This window comes from Diabrotica undecimpunctata, chromosome 7, assembly GCF_040954645.1.
Source record: "Diabrotica undecimpunctata isolate CICGRU chromosome 7, icDiaUnde3, whole genome shotgun sequence".
In the NCBI taxonomy this organism is placed as follows: domain Eukaryota; kingdom Metazoa; phylum Arthropoda; class Insecta; order Coleoptera; family Chrysomelidae; genus Diabrotica; species Diabrotica undecimpunctata.
Genome location: NC_092809.1, coordinates 47,868,598 through 47,890,267, shown reverse-complemented (window position 1 = coordinate 47,890,267; position 21,670 = coordinate 47,868,598). Strand labels below are relative to the sequence as shown.

The 21,670-nt window shown below is 33.6% G+C and overlaps 1 protein-coding gene across 3 annotated transcripts in view; it reads left to right on the top strand.

Moving 5' to 3' along the window:
* LOC140445294 (protein tudor-like) overlaps positions 1-21,670 on the top strand; it is a 69,749-nt gene that overhangs the window by 27,090 nt on the left and 20,989 nt on the right. For all 3 annotated transcript variants that reach the window (XM_072537233.1, XM_072537234.1, XM_072537232.1), the window contains exons 11-15: positions 2,420-2,784; positions 2,839-3,153; positions 5,659-6,097; positions 16,042-16,341; positions 16,396-16,689. In XM_072537233.1, coding sequence (XP_072393334.1) covers positions 2,420-2,784; positions 2,839-3,153; positions 5,659-6,097; positions 16,042-16,341; positions 16,396-16,689 — 1,713 coding nt within the window. The remainder of the gene's footprint in view (positions 1-2,419; positions 2,785-2,838; positions 3,154-5,658; positions 6,098-16,041; positions 16,342-16,395; positions 16,690-21,670) is intronic.

The window sequence follows — 21,670 nt, the reverse complement described above, 5'->3', positions numbered from 1 at the left end:
TCTGAACCATATGTAGCAATGCTTTCTATGATACTTTTGTATATCCTAATTTTTGTGTTTCGAGTGATGTGGTTATTCCAAAGTATACTATTTAGTTGACGTATTGCTAAATGTTATTTTTTCTTCCTACAAATTACCAATCGTATTAGACACATACAAGAACTGATACCACGCTCTTCTCGGCATTATGTGGCTTCTAATCAAAATCCCTCCGATTATGCTAGTCGTGTTTTAACACCGGCAAAGTTGTTACAATTTTCACCAAAGTGGCATTTTCCTACCGTGGAACTCGTGGAAATATTGCTCCCCCGCAGCGTCGAAGACTTTTTTCTTAAATGCAACACCACTCCGAGATTTCGTCTTTCTACCGTACGCCATACTCAAAAGGTAAGTGATTTCTTTGTACAGATAACCTTTTATGGGCCATACCAAATGTTTTCTTATTTCCAATCAATTGCTAATTTCAATTACAAATATAGTTTATTCAATTATTTATTATTGTTAAATATTAAACCAGCGAATTTCAATACGTTTTACATAAATAATAACGTTGTAGATAAAAGCTTTCTGGCATTTCAATTTTGCAATAACTATAAAATAAGTGAAACTTCTTGAAATTTTTATAGCTGAATAACTTTACAAACTCTCATTTTAAAGGATTTTCTATGCTTTTTCAGTAAACTTTCACCCTCTTTATAAACAAAAAGGAGGTTTACATAAAGAACGATATTTAGCCAAAAACAATTAAAGAATTGAAAAACGTCCACTTTTTGACAAGTAACCAGAGGCGGAGATTTTAATATTTATTAATTAAGTGTGAAATTACAATTTTAGTATTTAGTTAATTTATTCGTCAAAATGAGCTTAAACTCAAACAAAATTATTATGACTGAATAGGTATTTTCAATACCTTCCAAACGATGTATCACTTGCCAAAAGGTCCTATTTAAAATTATCTGTCACAGTGGCGCTGTAACGTCATCTGTCACTATTACGTCACTTGTTATGACTAGTTAAGAAGTCTAAGTCTGTTTATTACCTCCTTCCAAATTTCACTATTATATCAATAACCGTTCAAAAGATACGAGGGGGGAACGATCTTTTGACTATCCAAGTCTATAATTATTAATAAAAAAAAATGGAAATTAGCGGGACAGTTCCAAGACATGATTTGAATAAACGACTTACCGCCAAGTTAACCTGCTTAACTCGAAAGCTGGTACACAAATAAAATAATACTTTTGGAAATTCGTATGAGAGCTTAAATTTTCTCTGAAGAAGGGATTTTTTTGGCTCATGCGAGGTTAGCCATAATAACACTTTTGAATTGAGGACCGATTGGGGTGAAAGGGACTTCCTTGATTTTCGGAGGTTTTAGAAAGCAAGTGAGAAAATTATACCTGTTCTTTGAAGTGAAGGGTTAGTGGATAGAATTATAACACAGAAACTATTGACTTGTTTCTGAGAAGGGAAAGGGTCATAGGAGAACCATGACATACCCTCGATATGCCAATGAGAAAGCGTAGTATAACTCTTCTAAGGATTTGTTAGCCATAGGCGTAGCTAAAAGAAATTTTTAAGGGCAAAGATTTGGAAGAATTTACGGGATGATTGAACATGCTTCAAACTTGTGTAGCGATCTCACATTGTTTATATATTGTTTATATAATCTTAATCTTGTGCTTAAATTTTATATTTCGTTTATTACATATTGTTATCACCAAATTTATCAACAGCAGTTGTTAAACACCCTTATTATTCGGTCTTTTGCATTGGTCCTTTGAGCCGATTGACCAATAATTTATTGTTTAATTTATTTTGAGTACCAATTAATTGAACTATTCTCTCTATTGTCGGCTTATTTCTATATTCTCTGTAAGCAATTGCCCTGCATAGTCTTTTATAAATCCTTGACTGTTTACCTTGTTGCTCTTTAGCGTTTTTAGTTTCTTAGGAACCGTCTGCCGGTTCTGTAGTTACTCTCAGGTTGTTGTATTAATGTTTAAGTTTTATTTTATCTCTCTTCTCAAGGTTTTTCTCGTGTGTATTCTAATTTTATGATAGGCTTTTGTATTCTCTTTTAAAATCATTAATATGCAGTAAATCATTTTTCTGGGAAGCTTGTTTAACAGAAATGCTATCTGTTTGCCTTTTAAAATAGATAAAGTCCCGTGTCCGCTTTGATCTGTATTCTGGTGGAGACATCTGGATACAATAGGATTGTTTCATGGAGACTAAAGCTGCAGACTTTGTAACCTGAAACATCAACCATATCTTGCATGACTGCAGGGTTTGTTTCCAAGTTGTATTTTATACACTATAATAAAACAATTGTACAAGTAGTAAAAAAGTGTCGATAAATCGAATCGTGAGTGTAATATACCTGGTAAAATATTTATTTTTGTTTCCGTTTTCATAGGAAGAATTCAAAACCATGATGGAGGAAATCCACGACTTCTACAAGGACAGAAAACCCGAATTGGTAATGTGCGGCGCGCCCGTGGTTGCTCTGTTTCCCGAAGACAATGTTCTGTATCGTGCAAGAGTATTGGAGGTTGTAGGTATCGATTACAAAGTATATTACGTCGATTTTGGCAACGTATCCATCGTTTCCAAAACGTGGCCTATCGATAAGAAGTTTATGAACCTTCCTGCTCAAGCTATAGCGTGCTCGCTGAATGGCATAAGTCCGATTGGTGAAGATTGGGCTGATCCAGATACATATAGCGGATATTTTGATAAGGAATATTTTGTTTGCAATTTTATTAAAACGGTTGATGAAAAGTAAGTATTTTTTAATTTAATAAAACACTTGCTGATTTTGTTTTATATTTTTAGAAATTTTGTGAATATAACCTACGAATCCGAAAGTATTGCTGACCTATTGGTCAGAGACGGCTTGGCCCTATCAGCCGCATCTGCCCCAACAGACGGCGATATAGATATTAACGTGTTACTCGGGCAGCAATTTAGAGCTACTATTATCAGCGTGAATGATCTGAACGACTTCATCGTGGGACTGGATTGTGGTAAAATCATCACCTGTACAATGCATAACTTGGAAACTGCGACTGAAACTTTTAAAGACGACCTTAAGGGTCTCTTGCAACAGGCTGTGATTATTTATGTCGATAATGTCTTAGAAGATAATAAGTAAGTATTATTTATTATACGTGACTACAATTTAATACACATTTTAATAGAGATTATCGTCACATCAATACAACTAGGCAACTCAAATAAAAAGCTTTTGGGAAAAACGGTTCAAAGGTTTTTGCAAAGTTTGAATTCATCTGTAGCTTAAAACAGACACTATCGTATTCAATTTTTAACTATTTAATAATGTACAGGGCTTCTCATTATATTTTGACTCCCCACTTATTTTCCTTAATTTTGGGAATACAAAAAAAGTTTCAAATAAAAGTTGTATTATTTTATCTGTACTGACCAACAGTGTAGCAATAGACCAAATTTTGTATACAGGGAGTGCCCAATACAATGCATCTTCAATATTTCAAATGGGACACCCTGTATTTTTTTATAGTTTTGAGTAGCCCTGCATTTCCTGATTACAAATATATAACATAGTATAGCATTACTTTTGTTCTATAATGGCGTATGGTACTAGTATACTATACTAAGATAAGAAAAAAATATATTTAGAAAGTCAACAAAATTAATGACTTACACTACATTTAAGATACAATACTACATTTAAGATTACAATAGATGCTCAAGTGCCCTCCTTTGTTATCAATGCACAAGTAATATCTTCGTCTCAAATTTTCTAATGGGTCAGATATTATGTTATTATGACCATTTCAATTTTCAATTTCCGCGCGAACTTTTGCCGTAATAGTGTTAATATTTGTATTTGAATCAAAATACACTTTTTCTTTTAAAATCCTCCATAAAAAGCTATCACATGGTGTTAAGTCGGGGCTATTTGGTGGCCATGTAATGGTACCCTTATTGCCGATCCACACATTAAATTGATTAGTTAAATGTTCTTGAATGGCTACGACATTATGTGGCGGTATTCCATCTTGTTGCCATATCATACTATTTAATTGATTTTGTGTATCATCAGGACTTTGTGCAGATATTCACTTTTTCCCAGCAATATCAACTGTTCCCCTCCTATTGTATTTATAAACATCGCCTTACAAACTTCGTTCGTAATTCGTTAATTATTGTTCGAAAGAAATGTTATTGAAATAAAAAAATTTTTTTGAATAAAATCCTTTATAAAAAGGTATATAAAAAAACCCAGTTGGGCTATGTTAAATTGACAAAACGTTTTCGGAATAAGTATTCCATCATCAGTGTCAAGTTAATACATGGATGTAGCCACTAAATATGGGGGTAAAAACCCTTTAAAAATTACTAAATGAAATTTAGTTTACATTATGTCTAATTTAAAATTAAGTTACCGTTGGATTGGTAACATGGCGACATATGACTCTACATTAAGTTGCAAGTCCTGAGACGGTATGTCTACGAGGACTTTATTAAAGCAACTAAAGGATAATTTAGGATAATAAAGGATTTTATTCAAAAAATTTTTTAATATATGGTATACAGCCAAATACAGGAACTTAGTTTCCTTGTGGGTTATTGAAATACTTCGTTTGCATTGTAACGATGTAGTATATTTTTTAGGATGTTTATCCGTTTTACTATGGATAAAATCCCATTGCTTATTATAATCTGCCAGTGCATAGTAAACAATCATAGTAACCTCATTCTGTCTAATTCAGTTATTTTACTATAACACTGATTTCTACAGTTAGTAAGACAAGCGGATTTCATTGTTACTTCAGGAATGCTTTTATTTCTTGAGGAAATAAAAGCTTCTCTTAGGCGCGTTTATCTTTGCGCAGGTTGCGTGCCCATCCATCCAGTACATGACATACAACACGAAAGTTACGTCCACGTAACTTTCATGGACGATCAGTTACTTCAGGAAATGTTTCCATGCCATCTAGACCAATGCTGCTTTTGTTCCTACATTTTACTAACCTATTTTTACATGAAAGCGTGTTGTCAACTTAATCATCAGATGAAGTTTATTCTTCAGCAGATAAACATTCTGAATGATCAGGGGAGAAAGACTCTTCCGCAGCTTCGATGAACGAATCGACATCATTTGCATCATACTCGGCAGTTGAAGCCACCTGACTTGATGTACTAGTGTCTTCACAAATTTTATCTTCTTCGTTTATATGTGTATTTAAAACCACCTCTTTTCTGCGTTTTTAAACAAAATTACCCTTCAATCTACAGCGGAAAAAATCTTCGTCAGTGGTGCAAACTCAATAGCCGCAGTTTACATGTGATCTTACTTGTGTGCTATAACTAGGTAAGTGTAGTTGTATAGTTGTTGCTCGAATCATTGAAATGTACAACAATTAGATGACTTAAGATATCGATATTGATATACTATAATAGTAAGTTGTGTATTTTCAAAAATTGGTTATGACACAAAAGGTGTTTTGTGTGTTGTCTCGTTGTATCATAACATGATGATAATTTTACATCTACAGGTAAACTTACCCCAAAAATGAAAATTTTTGAGTTATCTAGTTGTAGTGACGATATTATATCTTTTTTCCCAACGTAATTTGACAATTAAAATCAATAATATTACTTTTCTAGGTTAGAAATTACTCTTTATGATACTGAAGGAAATAAACACGTTTTACTCAACCCTGACGAAGGTTCATATGACACGTTAGATCTTCCGTGTCCAATGCTGGTATTACGTTCAAACATCACAGGTTACGTACCTTTCGGGGGCGAATCATCAGTTTGTATCCAACCAAACGAATACCTCGAAACAATTAATTCCCTTCTCGATTTGTTGTTTGAAACTTACGACGGTAAACCTAACGAGAATACAATAATTCCCGAAACTGATTCCATATATGCAGTAAATAGTGAAGATGGAAACTGGTATCGAGGCAAAGTGACTGATTTTGATGATGAACAAGCTGTAGTTTCGTTTATAGATTATGGAAATTCTGAGAAGGTAGCGTTTTCTGCTTTAAGAGAGCTAGAAAAAGAATTTTTGGACATTCCAATTTTGTGCGTGGAGGTAAGACTGTTTATTTGCTAGGATTTAATAATTAATAGTAATTAATTTGGATGTGTGAGGTGGCATTTTCCAGTAAAAGTTGTGTGATAACTTCATTAATAATAATTGACTTATTTTCCCTCTCAAATATTTCGGGAATATTAATAAAAAAAATAAAATGTTTAAAAATAGCTAAAAACATCTTTTTTCCTTGCTTATACTTTTCAACATTCATTTTGAAGCAAAGTCGTAACGAAATAAAATAGCGATAACTGAAATTCCTATAAAATATGACTGGTTAAAAATGTTTTAATTTATTACCTTCTTCTTCTTCTTCGTGTGACTAGGATTACTCCTGTTTGTCTGCCTCTTATTCTGTTTCAGTCGTTGTTGACTGTACATTATCTTTACACCTTTTTGGCGACCTTCCAACGGGTCTTCTGCTATACGGCTTGTTGTTTTTACAGATGTTCGCTAATCTATCTGGTCCCATTCGGTTTATATGTTCGTTCCAGTTTTTTTTTCTTGTTTTTATCCACCTGTTAATATTTTGAATTTTGCATTATTCGCGTATACTTCTGTTGATTTGTCTGTCTCTTAATGATATGCCCGCTATTGATCTTAATACTTTCATTTCGATATTGTTGATTTGTTGTTTCGTCTTTCTTGTATCGGACCTTGTCTCCGCTGCATGTGTTAGGATTGGTCTTACTGTTGTCTTGTATACTTTCATTTTGCTTTCCGTGGTCAAATATTTGTTTCTCCATATGGTTTCTCGGAGGCAACCACTTAAATCTTGCCGCTTTTGATGCTTGCCTTGTGATCTCTGTTCTTATATCCCTAGCACTAGTGATCTCTACTCCTAGGTAATTGAATTTCATTACTTGTTCTACAATTTTGCTGTCTATTTCTAGTTTGCATCTAAGCGGCTCTTTACTGATCACTATACATTTAGTTTTTTCTACTGATATTCTCATATTAAGTTTGTTTGCTGTGATATTGAAGGTGTGGAGCTGCCTTTGTAACCCATCTTCGTTATCACCAATTAGTACTGCATCATCGGCATAGCATAGTATCGTGTTTTTATGCGCTCCCATGTGGTATCCGTGTCGTTTTCTTACTTCGCGAATTATTTGATTCATCACCATATTGAATAACAATGGGCTGAGCGAGTCTTCTTGGCGGATTCCTCCTTTTAGTTCTATGCATTCTGTTTCCCCTGTTGGCATTATAACTCTGGTCTTGTTGTTCTTGTTAATTTCATTAATTGTCCTAATTATCTGATGGTCTATTTGTTCAGCTTGTAATATCTTTAAGATGTCATTTCGCTTCACAGTGTCAAAAGCACTTTTTAAATCTACAAAGCACATGTATGCTGGTTTTCCATATTCAATAGACTTCTCTAATATTTGTCTGATAATAAAAATTGCGTCTATTGTGCTGCGGTTCTTCCGGAAGCCTTGTTGTTCATCTGCCATGTTCGCTTTTTCCTCGACTTTATCTTTTATGACTGCCGTTAACAATTTTAATGTACTATTCATCAGACTAATGCCTCTATAATTTTTAGGATTTCTCGAGTCTCCCATTTTAAGCATCGGTAGCAGGAGACTTCCATTCCGCTGGTACTACTCCGGTATTTATTATATCGACGAATAATTTTAGGAGCCATTTACGTAGTGTTGTTCCTCCATATTTTAGCAGTTCATTGTTTATCTTATCAGGACCAGGTGCTTCTCTGTTTTTTAATTTTTTTATTCGTTTTTGTAGCTCTTCTTCTGATATTAGTTCTCTCTCGTGAGTTTCGTTAATGATTCTTTGCCGTAATATTATCTATGCGTACAAATTCATACATTTCTGTTTTTTGTCTCCTTATCATCTTCCACACCTTTTTCTGGTATCCATAGAGGTCGTATTCCATATATTTGGTAAATTTCTCCCAGTGTTCTTTTTTGATGTTATCTATTTCTTGGTTTACTCTATTCCTGATTCTCACGTAGTCTTCTCGTGCCTTCGTTTCTTCACTCCTTTGTATGTTAGGAAAGCTTGTTTCTTTTCATTTGCTAGTGCTTTCACCCCTTCGTCGTACCATGGAGTTTTGTATTCCCGTTTATTGCTGTTTATACATTTTTTAATAATTTTCCAGGTTTCTTCTATATTCTTTTTAGTCTCCAGGTTATGGTTGTTTAGCTTTTCTGGTAGTCTGTTTCTATACAAGTTTTGTGTCCCTTTTTCTTCTAAGCTTTCTATGTTTAACTTTTCTTCTACTTTTGTATTTTGCTTGCCTTGTGTGGTGATTGCTATATTTATTTTTCTTAGTACCGGGCCATGGTCGGATCCTACATTGGCGGAAGATAGAGTGCGCACATCTATTATATTCTTGGGGTGTATTTGTCTGTTTGTTATAATGTAGTCAATCATAGAGTTACGTCCTCTTGTATCTGACCAGGTGATCTTATGTTGTATTGGGTGGTCAAAGTATGTGTTGTTAATTCGGAGGTTATTCATTAAACAAAGTTCTAGAAGTCTTTCTCCGTTGTCGTTGAGCGTTTCTTCGTTAAATCTTTGTGTAACTCCAGCCACAGGTATGTTGCCTACTCTGGCGTTTAGGTCGCCGAGAATTATTGTTTTACTATACATCTTTGTCTTCCTTGTTTTTGCTGTTATCCGGTGCATATACTGGGATAATATTAAGTATCGTCTGGTGAAGTTTAAGGCAAATCAGCATCATGTGTTCGTTGATGTATCTTATTTCTTGAATATTGTTACTATATTTATTGTACATTAAGAGTCCTATTCCTGTCTGAGCTCATTTGCGTTTATTTACTCCGCTGTATAGGAATATAAATTTGTTTCTGTTGGCACTTCCTTTCCCTTTCTGTTTTGTTTCGTTCAGGGCACATATATCAATTTTATGGAGCTCCAATTCCTGCACAACTTCCTGTTCCCGTTTGTTCCACGACGCGATGTTCCAAGTGCCAATTTGTAGATTATTTGGTCTCTTTGTCCTTTTTCTTGCGTGGTTCGTCATCTCTGTATCCGTCCAATTCCGAGGCTTCTGTTCGGTTCTCTGAGCATTGATTTTTTTGACAGTAGGTAAGCTGCTAACCTTGCTCACTAACCCCCTTTTCGGAGGACCATTTCTCCCTTCCTCGTCAGCCCTGACCCTGCCTTCCATTGGGGTTGGTTACCCAATCTTCAGCAAGGTTGCTCATGTTTTCCAGTGTTCACCCGTGCAAACCAAGCCGCACTTCGTGGAGGTGAGGATGGGGATTGAGTAGGAGAGGCTAGAGAATGCTAACTGGAAACAGCCAATTTAAAAGCCAGACTTAATTTATTACCCTTACTGTAAAATAGCAATAAATACAACTAAAGGGAGAAAGCAAGCATTTGCTTATTCAGTGTTTTTCAACCACTTTTATTATACTTAGGATCTTCATAATTTGATTTAATAGATTTCGCATAATAATTTTTCAATCTAAAAAAATGAAATTCTTTAAAATTTTGCACAACAAAAACTAGATAATTTAGAAGTATGCCAATTTTTTTACATATAAAATATCTACCTATCTAACGTACTTTATAGAATTGACATCAGATTATTTGGGCGGTCTCAGGAATATTTAGAAATTATAAACTTTTTGTTGGCTTATAGACAAATAGATTATCTCGGTAAACTCCATTCGCTTAGTTCGGACAAATTTTGACAGATTCATTGTCGGAAACCTACAACACAACAATTCCTACTTCTCAGTATTAATAGCTCAAGTATCCTGCTATTACAGACTTCTTTCTTTAAAAAAAGAAGAATTATTCTAAATAGTCGAAGTGTATACTAAACCCATCAAATTTTGGGTAGTATATATTTAAAAAATATATATTTAGTTGTTATAATTTAACATAACTATTTATTATATGGTGCAGATAAATAAATATTGATTGTCGGTAATTCGCAAAGTTCTATTTTATTTACTATTTAGTTTGTTTACTATTAATATTGTCTATGAGTACGTGTGCTTGGTTGTATAGTAATTTCCAGCCACTTTTAGTCTGTCAAAAAGTAACTAACTTCGCAAAAAAATAATTACTAAATTCACTAGACAGTTCGGACTGGGATTAGCGAACCGAGTTTAACTATTAATTTAAATTAAATTAAGAAAACGGCTTTAGAAAAGACTCGGCAAGACGCTTAAAGACGTGTAAAAGCTTTGTAATTATTTATTTTAACAAATTAATTTTTTTTAATAATTTTTTTATGATTCATTAATAAAAATGAACTTCACAACAATATATTTGATGTTATTAGATTTAATTTATAGAATTGAATTAAAAATTATTATTTACTTCTTATAGAAATAAAAGTACCTTATTTTTTCAGTTTTCGGATAATTATTCGTCTAGGGAGAATCTTCTATTACTTCATCAAAATATTCATCTTCAAGTTGAAAAATACTTCCCAAACTTTCATCATATAATTCTAAATCAATTTTATTAAAGTCAATAGCAGTATCAGTATTTTCTTCTAAGTGGTTAATAATATTGCTTTTAGAATTATCCGAAAATTGAAAAAAAAGTTACTTTCTATATGAAATAAATAATAAATACTTAATTTAAAATTAAATCTAATGACAAAATTATATTGTTGGGAAGAACTTCATTTATTTTATTAATTATCATAATTAAAATTAATTTGTTTAAACATTTCTTAAATAAGTATATAGATTTTAAATGAGAATATTTGTATTTAGCGCGTTTAAAAGTACACGTTTGATAAGTGTTTCTTAAAAAAGTCTAAACAAAGATAAAACTAAAGCTATGAATATATGATAATTTTTATCGAAAAAGAGTCTAAAAGAAAAATGTAATAGTTTAAAGATTACTATCCTATTGTTTATAACTTTCTAGCAAATGCCGACCAACTTTGACCGGTTATAAAGCAGAAACCACAACTCGTAATTCAAATTTTTTTCTTTTAAAAGAAGCGTTTTGTCGAGTCTTTTTTAACACCGTTTTTTGAACTTAATTTAAACTAATAATTACCGAGATATGCTATTTATTTATTTAAGCCAAAAAATTGTTTATAATTTTAAAACATTCCCGAGGCCTTCCAAATAATCCGATTTCATTTATATGTAAAAAAAAAATGGCAAACTTCTATATATTCTAGTTTTTTGTGCAAGATTTTAAAGAATTTTGACCTGGGTACATCATCTTATGCCTTTTCTAAGTCTCTAAAGACGATGTATGTTTCTTCACCCATTAAATGTCGCATTATAGCAATTTTTTGTTTAATAACAAACTTAAACAATCATAATGTTGTTTCTTGTGAGGTATGCCTCATCTTGCAACGCTACAGCTCCAGTCACCAGTCACTGCTCCACACTTACAATTTTTAAATTTTAAACAAAGTTCTTAGGACCAACTCATAATGAATATGTTGATGGTTTGGTTAAAAAGGCCATTGAATATGGTATTTTAAATGGCCATAGATTTTGCACACCCTAGTTAGTTAATACCATTAAGTACAGTCTTAAAAATCAATGGAATCAATCATGGCGAGATCTTTGCAAATAATCTAAATCTCAGTATTCACCGATTCAACCTTCACCTCCAAATATATATTGGTTTAAAAATTATATAGTACCTCGAAGATATATAATAACTTTAATCAGAATGAAGTTTTGAATTCAGAATGATTTGAATTAAACTTTTTAATTCAAGTCTATGTACTGAATGTCAGAAAGTAGGAGACTTGAATCAAATTTTCTTGTGAATGCACAAAATACATTCCACATACATATCTATAATTTAATGGAGGGTTTAATAAAATGTAGTGTACTTCCACCTTTTAATATCTTTGAACATAAAAACATTGCTTAATGAAATTTATCTGTGAAAATAAAATTAACCTTTAAACTTTAATCTCAATTGAAATTCTCTCCTCTGTTTTATCTCAATTGTTTTTACCTCCTAACTGTGTCTAGTCTGCTCATTTAGTTTGTCTAAATGTATTATCTTGAAGGGTCCCTAGACAATAAGCAAATGACCAGCTCTATATCCAACCTGTAATGATATTTATTTTAATTATTACAACAATACTCTTTTTTTCTTCTTTAATGAAATTGTTGGGTCTGGCCAAGTGGCTAACGCCTAATGAAAAAAAGTTCGTTTTAAACTTTATTAACTAAATTATCTAGATCTTAGTTAATTATGCAACCAATATTACACTGAAACTACCATTCACAGTTTCATTTCAATTTTTATATAGGATATGATTACAGTAATGTATCGCTTTTTAGACTACAAAGGGAGCTATTTATATTTTGAGACCAATAATAAAAAAACAGTAATTTATCGGTAGTTTTAAAATTTTTATCCTTATACATCATCATGCGCTATAACCCTGACTGGGTCATGGCTGATTGTACAATATTTTTCTAAGTCAATTTCGTCTATTAAATTCCCATCTTTTCTCTATGACTGTACATTATTTTTCCAATTGGCTCTTCTTCTTCTTAAAGTTCCATCTCCTATCAGAGGTTGAATATCATAACGGCTATGGTAACGGCTATGTTGGCTGCTGCTCTGAAAAGTTGTAGTGAACTACAGTTAAACCATTCTCTAAGGTTCCTCAGCCAGGAGATGCGTCTTCTTCCTATGCTTCTTCTTCCTTGGATCCTTCCTTGCATAATAATTCTCAGCAGCTCATATTTTTGTCCTCTGGTTATGTGACCCAAATACTCTAGTTTTCTTCTTTTTATGCTGTTCATAATTTCTAACTCCTTATTTAGACGTCGTAGTACCTCAGCATTGGTAATCCTTTGAACCCACTGAATTTTGGCTCGGTGTCCCATTAATATTTTACTAAATTGGGTCTGTTAAATTCCTATCCTTACTCTAGGTGCCACTTCATTATGAATAGTTGATGTTTTGCACAAAGACGGGAACCCTGTAAAGAAATACTAAAGACTTCCTCAAGGAGAAAAGAGGAATGGATGAATGACGAGATACTCAATATGATGGAACAACGGAGACAATTTAAAAACAAGGATAACAATAAATACAGAGAGATAAACCACGAGATTAGGAAGACGATAAAGCAGGCAAAAGAAAAATACTTTGAAGAGCAATTCAAAGAGATCGAAGACCTTTAAAATAAATATGATCTGTTTAACCTACACAAGAAAGTCAAAGAACTGGCAGGACTAAGAAAGCAAAATCCTACTTGTGCAATTCTGGATAGACACGGTACTGCTATAACACATACGGACGAGAAAGTACAAAAATGGGCAGAATATATCGACGAATTGTTCGATGATGAAAGAGGAGATCTGGAGCACATAGAACTTACGTCAGAAGAAATAGGTCCATATATTATAAGAGAAGAAATATTACACGCATTAAAAACAATGAAGAGTGAGAAAAGCCCTGGACCTGATATGCTTCCTATAGAAATCCTAAAAATTCTAGATGAGAAGCACATTGATGTTTTAGTGACACTCTTGAACCAAATTTATAGTTCAGGCGTATTACCCAAAGAGTGGTTAACATCTATTTTTATTTGTCTCCCTAAAAAGAAAAACGCAAGAGAATGCAGCGATTACCGCACCACTAGCTTAATGTCTCATATGCTAAAATTACTACTTAAAGTCATCCATAACCGAATATATCACAAACTGGACATAGACGTTAATAATACACAATTTGGTTTTCGCAAAGGCCTAGGAACACGTGAAGCTCTTTTTTCACTTAATATACTAATACAAAGATGCCTGGACGTCAATCAAGATATATACGCATGTTTTATTGACTATAATAAAGCATTCGATAAAGTACGACATAAACAATTAATGAATGTCCTGAAATCAAAGAAGATTGACTACAACGACCTCAGGATCATATCAAATTTATACTATAAACAGCGAGCAAAAGTACGTGTTAACGAACAGCTGTCAGAAGAAATTGAAATTAGATGTGGAGTAAGACAGGGATGCGTATTGTCGCCAATTCTTTTTAATGCCTACTCCGAAGAGGTCCTGAAAAAAGCTCTTAAGGGTGAAACAGCTGGAATAAAGGTAAATGGAGTTCCCATTAACAACATTAGATATGCGGACGACACTGTGATCTTAGCCGAAAACATTGAAGATCTTCAGAGACTGGTGACCAGAATAGCCAGAGTATGGAAAAGAGTATGGTCTAACAATGAATGTCAAGAAGACGAAATTTATGAGAATATCGAAAACTCAAAGAAATAACGAGAATCTTCTAATAAACGGAACCAACGTCGAACAAGTGGACAAATACGCATACCTGGGAACAATGATTAACTCCACAAATGATTACAATCAGGAGATCAAAATAAGAATAGAAAAGGCTAGAGCAAATTTCAACAAAATGAGAAGAGTTCTATGTACCAGGGATTTAAAACTAGAACTAAGAGTTAGGTTGGCGAGGTGCTATGTTTTTTCGACTTTATTTTATGGAATGGAATCTTGGACCTTGAATGCGAATGGATCAATGAAAAAACTGGAATCATTTGAGCTGTGGGTGTACAGAAGAATTCTGAAAATATCATGGACAGAACACGTCACAAACAAAGAGGTTCTGGGAAGGATGAACAAAGAAATGGAAATTTTAAATAAAATAAAAACAAGAAAATTAGAATATCTCGGACATATTACACGTGGAGAGAAATACACCTTGCTCCAACTGATTATGCAGGGAAAGATCCAAGGAAAGAGAAGCATAGGGAGGCGTAGAATGTCATGGCTGCGCAACCTGAGAGAGTGGTATGGATGTACATCAAATGAACTTTTCAGAGCAGCCGTCTCAAAAGTCCGAATAGCTATGATGATTGCCGACCTCCGCCGCGGAGATGGCACTTGAAGAAGAAGACAAAGACGGGGTTGGTATTCTTCTAGAATGTTTTCAGCATATGGGGATAATCTAGTAAGACATATATTTTAGAGAATTTTGTATACGCTGTTAATTATGGTATTGCTCTGTAGTTTGACCCTTTGCAACCGATTGACAGTGTAGAACCAATGTTAAGGAAGGAACAAGACGGCTTAAGAACAAAACCGATCATGCATAGACCAAATTAACACACTTAGAGTAATCGTAGAACAGTCGCATGAATTCAACTATCCACTCTTCATATGCTTTGTGGACTTCAAGTCAGCCTTTGAGACGCTCACACATACGACCATATGAAAAGCCCTATAGGAAATAGGAATAGGCTCGTAATGTCTACAATATGCTTAATAACATATGGAAATCCAGGATTTACCCAACTAAAACGAAATTAAAAATCTTCAATAAAAGTGTAAAAGTTTATATATGGCTGTGAAACCTGGAAGATATACACAAGTTTTCATCAATAGAGTGTTACAAGAAATCCTTTATATATTTTCGTCTAATCAAATTTCGAATGAAAATTTATGGATCCAAACCAACCAAGAAAATGTCAAAGCAAATACGACGAAAAAAATTGAGATGGCTGGGCCACACACTCCGTAGACCCCCGATGACATTGCCAGGACAGCGCTGGATTGGAATCCTCGAGACAGTAGGCAGACCTAAGAAAACTTGGAAAATGACAGTACTGAACGAAGTGAAAGCAATGGGAAAATACTGGCTTAAAATCAAAGTAGTAGCGACACTTCGTGGAAGTAGTAAAGTGGCTGCAGGTCTACGACCTCAACTCGTAGCTCTGCAGCCAATTTACTACTTCGTTCTGCCACTTTTTGCTCGTTTTGTGGGGAGGATTTCTCCATTAAATATTTTTAATTTGTTTCTTATTTTCCATTCTGTCCAAATGTTCTAACCCTTGTATTCTTCTTTTAGTTGCTATCCACCATACATTGATATATTACAAAAAAAAACTTTTTTTCTTCTACTATTAAATAAAAAAAGTTTGTTGCGAATATTTCTTAACACTGTTTCACCGGTTTTGATAATTATTTTAGGTTAATATTTCCTGTGACGGTGCCCCTTTCGTAGACAAAGAAGTAATGGCGAACATCTTTTATGGAGAAAGTAGCTGGGAAGGTACTGTCCAGCTCTTAGGCTCTTCTGCTCCAGTAACAGAAACGCAGGAAAATTATGTCGAAAGTACCGAGGAAACAGTTGCATATATTGTAGAGAAACCACAAGAGAATATTTCGAATCAAAAACTGGAGGATCAACCAGTACACGGAGAATTAGTTGAAAAAGAAGCATCCGCAGAAAGAGAATCGGCTATTGATGAACCAGTGAAAGGAACTCTTGTAAGTAATTCTTGTATTTATTTATTATTCGTGTTAATTGTCTTTCCTTTATAGGTTTATATGAGTCATATTGACTCCCCAAGCGATTTTTACCTGCAGTTTGCCAAAAACAAGGAAGATATCGACAACCTTCAAACTGAATTACAAACGTTGGTAGAAGAGATGGAGATTCTTGAAAATCCAGCGCCCGGTGCTTTGTGTGCTGCTCCCTATTCCGTGGACCAACAGTGGTACCGAGCAGAAGTGTTGGACGCCGATGAAGATATTACCACGGTGCGATTCGTTGATTTTGGTAACACCGATGTCATCGATAATAATACTACTCGAGTAAAAACGCTACCTCCAAAGGTAAGAAAGAGTCTTCTAATTAATTATAAAATGGTAATCAGTAAGAAGCAATCATGAAGAAAATGTATTTACTGTAATGTAATGACGTCTGTTTAAGTGAGAAATTTGCTTTCCTTATGGTTCTCTTTCAACCTCATTTCTAATATGAAAAACAGTGAAATTACGAAGGAATAACATTTTAACTTCTTAACATTTATTAGGTATTAAATTTCACTGTTGCAGATAAAATATAAAATATTTTTCTTGCTTACTATAATTAAACCATCTAAATTCAAATGTTTGCTATTCCAATGGACTACTCCCACAATTAATTTTTATGCATACTGTTTTATGCACTACTGTTTTATGCACTAACAAATTTCCCTCCAAACAAGCTTTTATATAGTGTATAAAAATTGATGAACAGTTCAACAATTGTAACATGGTAATAAACAATCCCCTCCCCCAAGTTGCGTGGTAATTTTTTATTATTTTTACCCAAAATATTAATTTACGAATCCAAGAGCAGTGTATTCAATTGTTGATCGAGTTTTAAAGTAATTTTCAAAATTACGGTTATTGCCTCTTATACGTTTATATATATATATATATATATATATATATATATATATATATATATATATATATATATATATATATATATATGCAAGTTGTTTGTGACACTTCCAAAGATTAGTGAGATTGCGTCAAAAGGCCTAGTGATTAAAACACTAATTAGGTACTCTTTTATTGAAAGTTGAGCTTTCGAAACTGTTTTTTCGAGTCTTTTTCAAGGCAATAAATTAATATTGAGATTGTAATAATTTGCTAGCCATATTAACATGAGAAACAATATAATACATAATTATAAAACTCAAAAACACAATATAACATAAGTTGACCTTTATTAGTTGTCAAATTATGTTATATTGTGTTTTTAAATTTTTATATTTTACAACTATGTATTATGTTGTTTCTCATGTTAATATGGCTAGCGGCAGGGCCTGATATTCCGGTTACCGAAACTCATCCGATTGGCGCATGACGTAGGCAACAGAGTTAAGCATAAACTCGTCTATGCCTCCGTAATACGAATGCGAATGATATTTGTGATTGTTTATAGTTTATAGGAAAACTAAACTATAAAAATGACTTAGTTCTTTTGATTTTTATTTAAATATATTTTCAGTAATTTGTAAAGTATCCGGTCTCTTATATTGGCATCCGGAAAATGAAAATATTCATATAATCAATAATAAATAAAATTATTATATTTCGTTAGTTGCCAAAAATCGATTATGGGGCCTACACATTAGAAAATATTTAATATTTACCAAGGGGAAGAGATACCCCAAAAATTGGAACCATAATTTGATGGGTTATTTAAAAAAACAAAATTTTTACTTTTTAATCAATGTATTTTATCAGATTTAATTGACAATTTATTTATTTAGACACCTTACAAACACTGTAGACTAATAGTGATTACATGTAAAGTGTTTAAGACAAAAAAATACAATAAATGAATGAAAGAAACGAACATTAATAATACAATAAGAAAAAAAATACAATAAACAAATACAATAAAGAATAGATCTAGGTTAGTTATCCTTAACCTACTCTAGGGTACTCTAAAGTAAATAAACTCAATTAAACCACTGTCACCTCGGGGGAACAATTAAGGGTCTAACCACCTTCTGTTATCCCCGGGTGCTCTGTAGAGGGCTTCGAATATACTGTCGAGAGCTCCTCTACTTAAGTCCATCTATATTTATCCATCTATAGTTACAATATTTATCTTCGGTGTCTTGCCTTGAAAAAGGCAAGATATTTCTTACATGACAATTTCTTCGTCGAAATAAAACACCAAGTTAAGTTGAAACAATTCTCAGCCACAGAGTATGGAAAATAAATGCAGGAAGCAGAGCCCCGAGAGCACTAAGCTCTCGGAGAGCCCGTGAGGGACTGACCTGGCTGACCTGAAAATGGCCAATATTTATATGCGCTGTTTGAGCGATAAATAGGGATTTCCAGGTCAAGAGCCAATGGGAAAATTCGAGGCGGGGCGATGCGCATCGAAATGCGTACTAGTCCACAGACTATGGCATTCGATGACACCACAATACTGTTAACAATCAAGTATATGAACATAATGGCCTGACTGTTTCTTCTGGTGGCAAGTGACTGCGACTGAAATGAGTCTAACATTACCCTGTATGAGACCACATATGGATATTCCCTATTTTTCCTTACGTATAGAAATCTTAAAAATCGTTTTCGCACTTTTTCAATCATTTCTGAGTTTGAAAATGCAATAGGAGACCACATGATTTAAGCATATTCCATATGTGGTCTCACTAGGGCATTATAGAGTTTTATAATTGTGCTTATTCTGATAAAAAGTACGCAAGACTGCATACCTTGGACATATACTGAGGAATGATAAATATAGTCTTCTGCAGGTCATCATGCAGGGTAGAGTCGATGGCAAAAGGGAATAGGTAGAAAGAGGAAGTCATGGCTGCGAAATATTCAAGATTGGACAAACATGACGTAGACGAATTATTCCACGTTGCAAAAGACAGAGAAACTTTTAGAAATGTGGTCGCCAACCTCCGTTAATGGGGACGGCATAGGAAGAAGAAGAAGCTTATTCTGAAATTTGCTATTTCTAATGACAAAACCCAAAGCACGATAAGCTCTGTTAGTTATTTCATAAAAGTGTATATTGAACTTCATGTTGATTTGGAATTTAACTCCAAGATCCTTCATAACACTCACTTTCTTAAACTCGATCATCATTAATATAATAATCTTCAATAACACTATTGAGTTTTCGCGTATATGAAACTACTGCACACTTTTTAACATTAAGAGTCATTTTTGAATCGTTAAACCATTGAATAACTGATCTTAGATCATCTTGCAATTTGACTGCATCTTTCTTATTAGAGATTGTTTTAAAAAGTTTAAAATCATCGGCATACATTAAGCTGTTACAAGATTTAATACAGTCTGGCAAATCTTTAATAAATAAAATAAAGAGCAATGGTCCTAGTTTGCTCCCCTGTGGGACTCCTGAGGGTGACACATATTGGTGGGAAAAGCAATTACCTACTTTTACTGTATTTTTTCTATCTGACAAATAACGCATATTCGCATATAATAACGCATATTCAATCAAATTATTCACAACGTTACACAAAAACTTTAAATTGTTTAAAGCAAACCACGTTTGACGTTGACGACACGAAAGAATTGAGATGCCTCTGTTGCTGACGTAGTTGACTCCGCCGGTATGCGTCACATGCGCAATATCTTATCTCTTGTGTTTGTGTGGGCTAGCGGACTATTACAATCTCAATATTTATTGTCTTAAAAAAGAAACTAAACAGTTTCGAAAGCTCGACTTTCAATAAAAGAGTCTACCTATATTAGTGTTTTAATCACTAGGCCTTTTGACTGCAACCTCACAAATCTTTGGAAGTTTTTTATATATTATATATTAATAAACAGGTCGGGAGTACTTAATATTCCACTAGAAGTTGTAATATTATATAGCTTAGATAATCCTTGTGTCTTTACGCAAGTTTTACTAATTTATAATATGAATGATAGTACAAATTACTTGAAACCCAAGAAACACTAGCACTTACCCTGTAGAGATTAGACCAGTTCAGTTAAATTAACATTAATTTACAATTATTTCATCATCTATTCTTATATACCCGCCAATCTTATCTGTATGCCCAGTTATTTCACCTTTTGTATCTTAAAATCTATCGTTAACTTTTGTGTTAAATGCAAGTATGTCCAAATGTTCATCTACTAGTAAAAAGTAAAGCATTTTAAATTAAATTTCAGGTAACTATCTTATAAAAAGCATTTAAAGCTTTAAAATGGTGATTAATGAATGTTGATTTACTAATTTGTTGCATAGAAAACTGTAAAAAAACGTACGAATGCTTAATTTTCAATGAATCTATGACCTTATTCATCATCATCATTCTCTTTGTCTTTATCCCTATGCCGGGTCGGCTTCCCTAATTACGTTTCTCCATAAGTTTCTATTTTGGGTCATATCAATATTATTACCCTTTACCGACATGTCCTGTCTAAGCGTCTTCCTCTCCTACTACTTCCAGGAACCCGCAGATCAGCAATTTTTCGTATTGGGTGATTAACGTCTCTACGGTGAACATGACCAAATCATCGTAACCTATGCTCTCTCATATTGACAACAATTGGTGCCACTCCTAGACTTTCCCTAATATACTAATTCTTAATTTTATCCTTTTTTGTCACTTCACTTACCTATCAAAGCATTCTCATTTCTGCCACATGCATTCGTTGTTCCTCTTTCTTTTTAACTGCCCAACATTCAGTTCCGTATATCATAGCTGATCTTATGGCTGTTTTATTGAATTTTCCCTTCAGCTTCATTGGAATTTTTCTGTCACACAACGCACCACTCTTCCTTCCACTTCATCCATCCAACCCTAATTCTACTGCATACCTCCATATATTCCTCCATTACTCTGTAACACCGATCCTAGGTACTTAAAACTATTACTTTTCACAATCATTTCACCATCCAAATATATCATTGTATTTGTACTAACTCCGTCTTTAAATGAACATTTTAAATACTTTGTTTTTGTCCTACTAAGTTTTAAACCTTTTTCCTCAAGAGCTTGTGTCCACTGTTCCAGTTTTTGTTCTAAGTCGCTTTCACTATTTCCTACTAACACTACATCATCAGCATACATTAAGCACCACGGAATATTACCCTGTAGTTTCGCTTTTAGTTGATCCAGAACTAATGAAAATAAATAAGGACTAAGCACCAAGCCTTGGTGCAATCCTACTTTACATGAAATTTATCAGTCTCTCCCACACCTGTCCTAATACTAGCTGTTACTTTCCATACCACTTGAGCGTTTGTTTCGTTATTCCTGTATTTTTCCTTCAACTGCCTTATATTAAAAATTGCCCCTGTTGT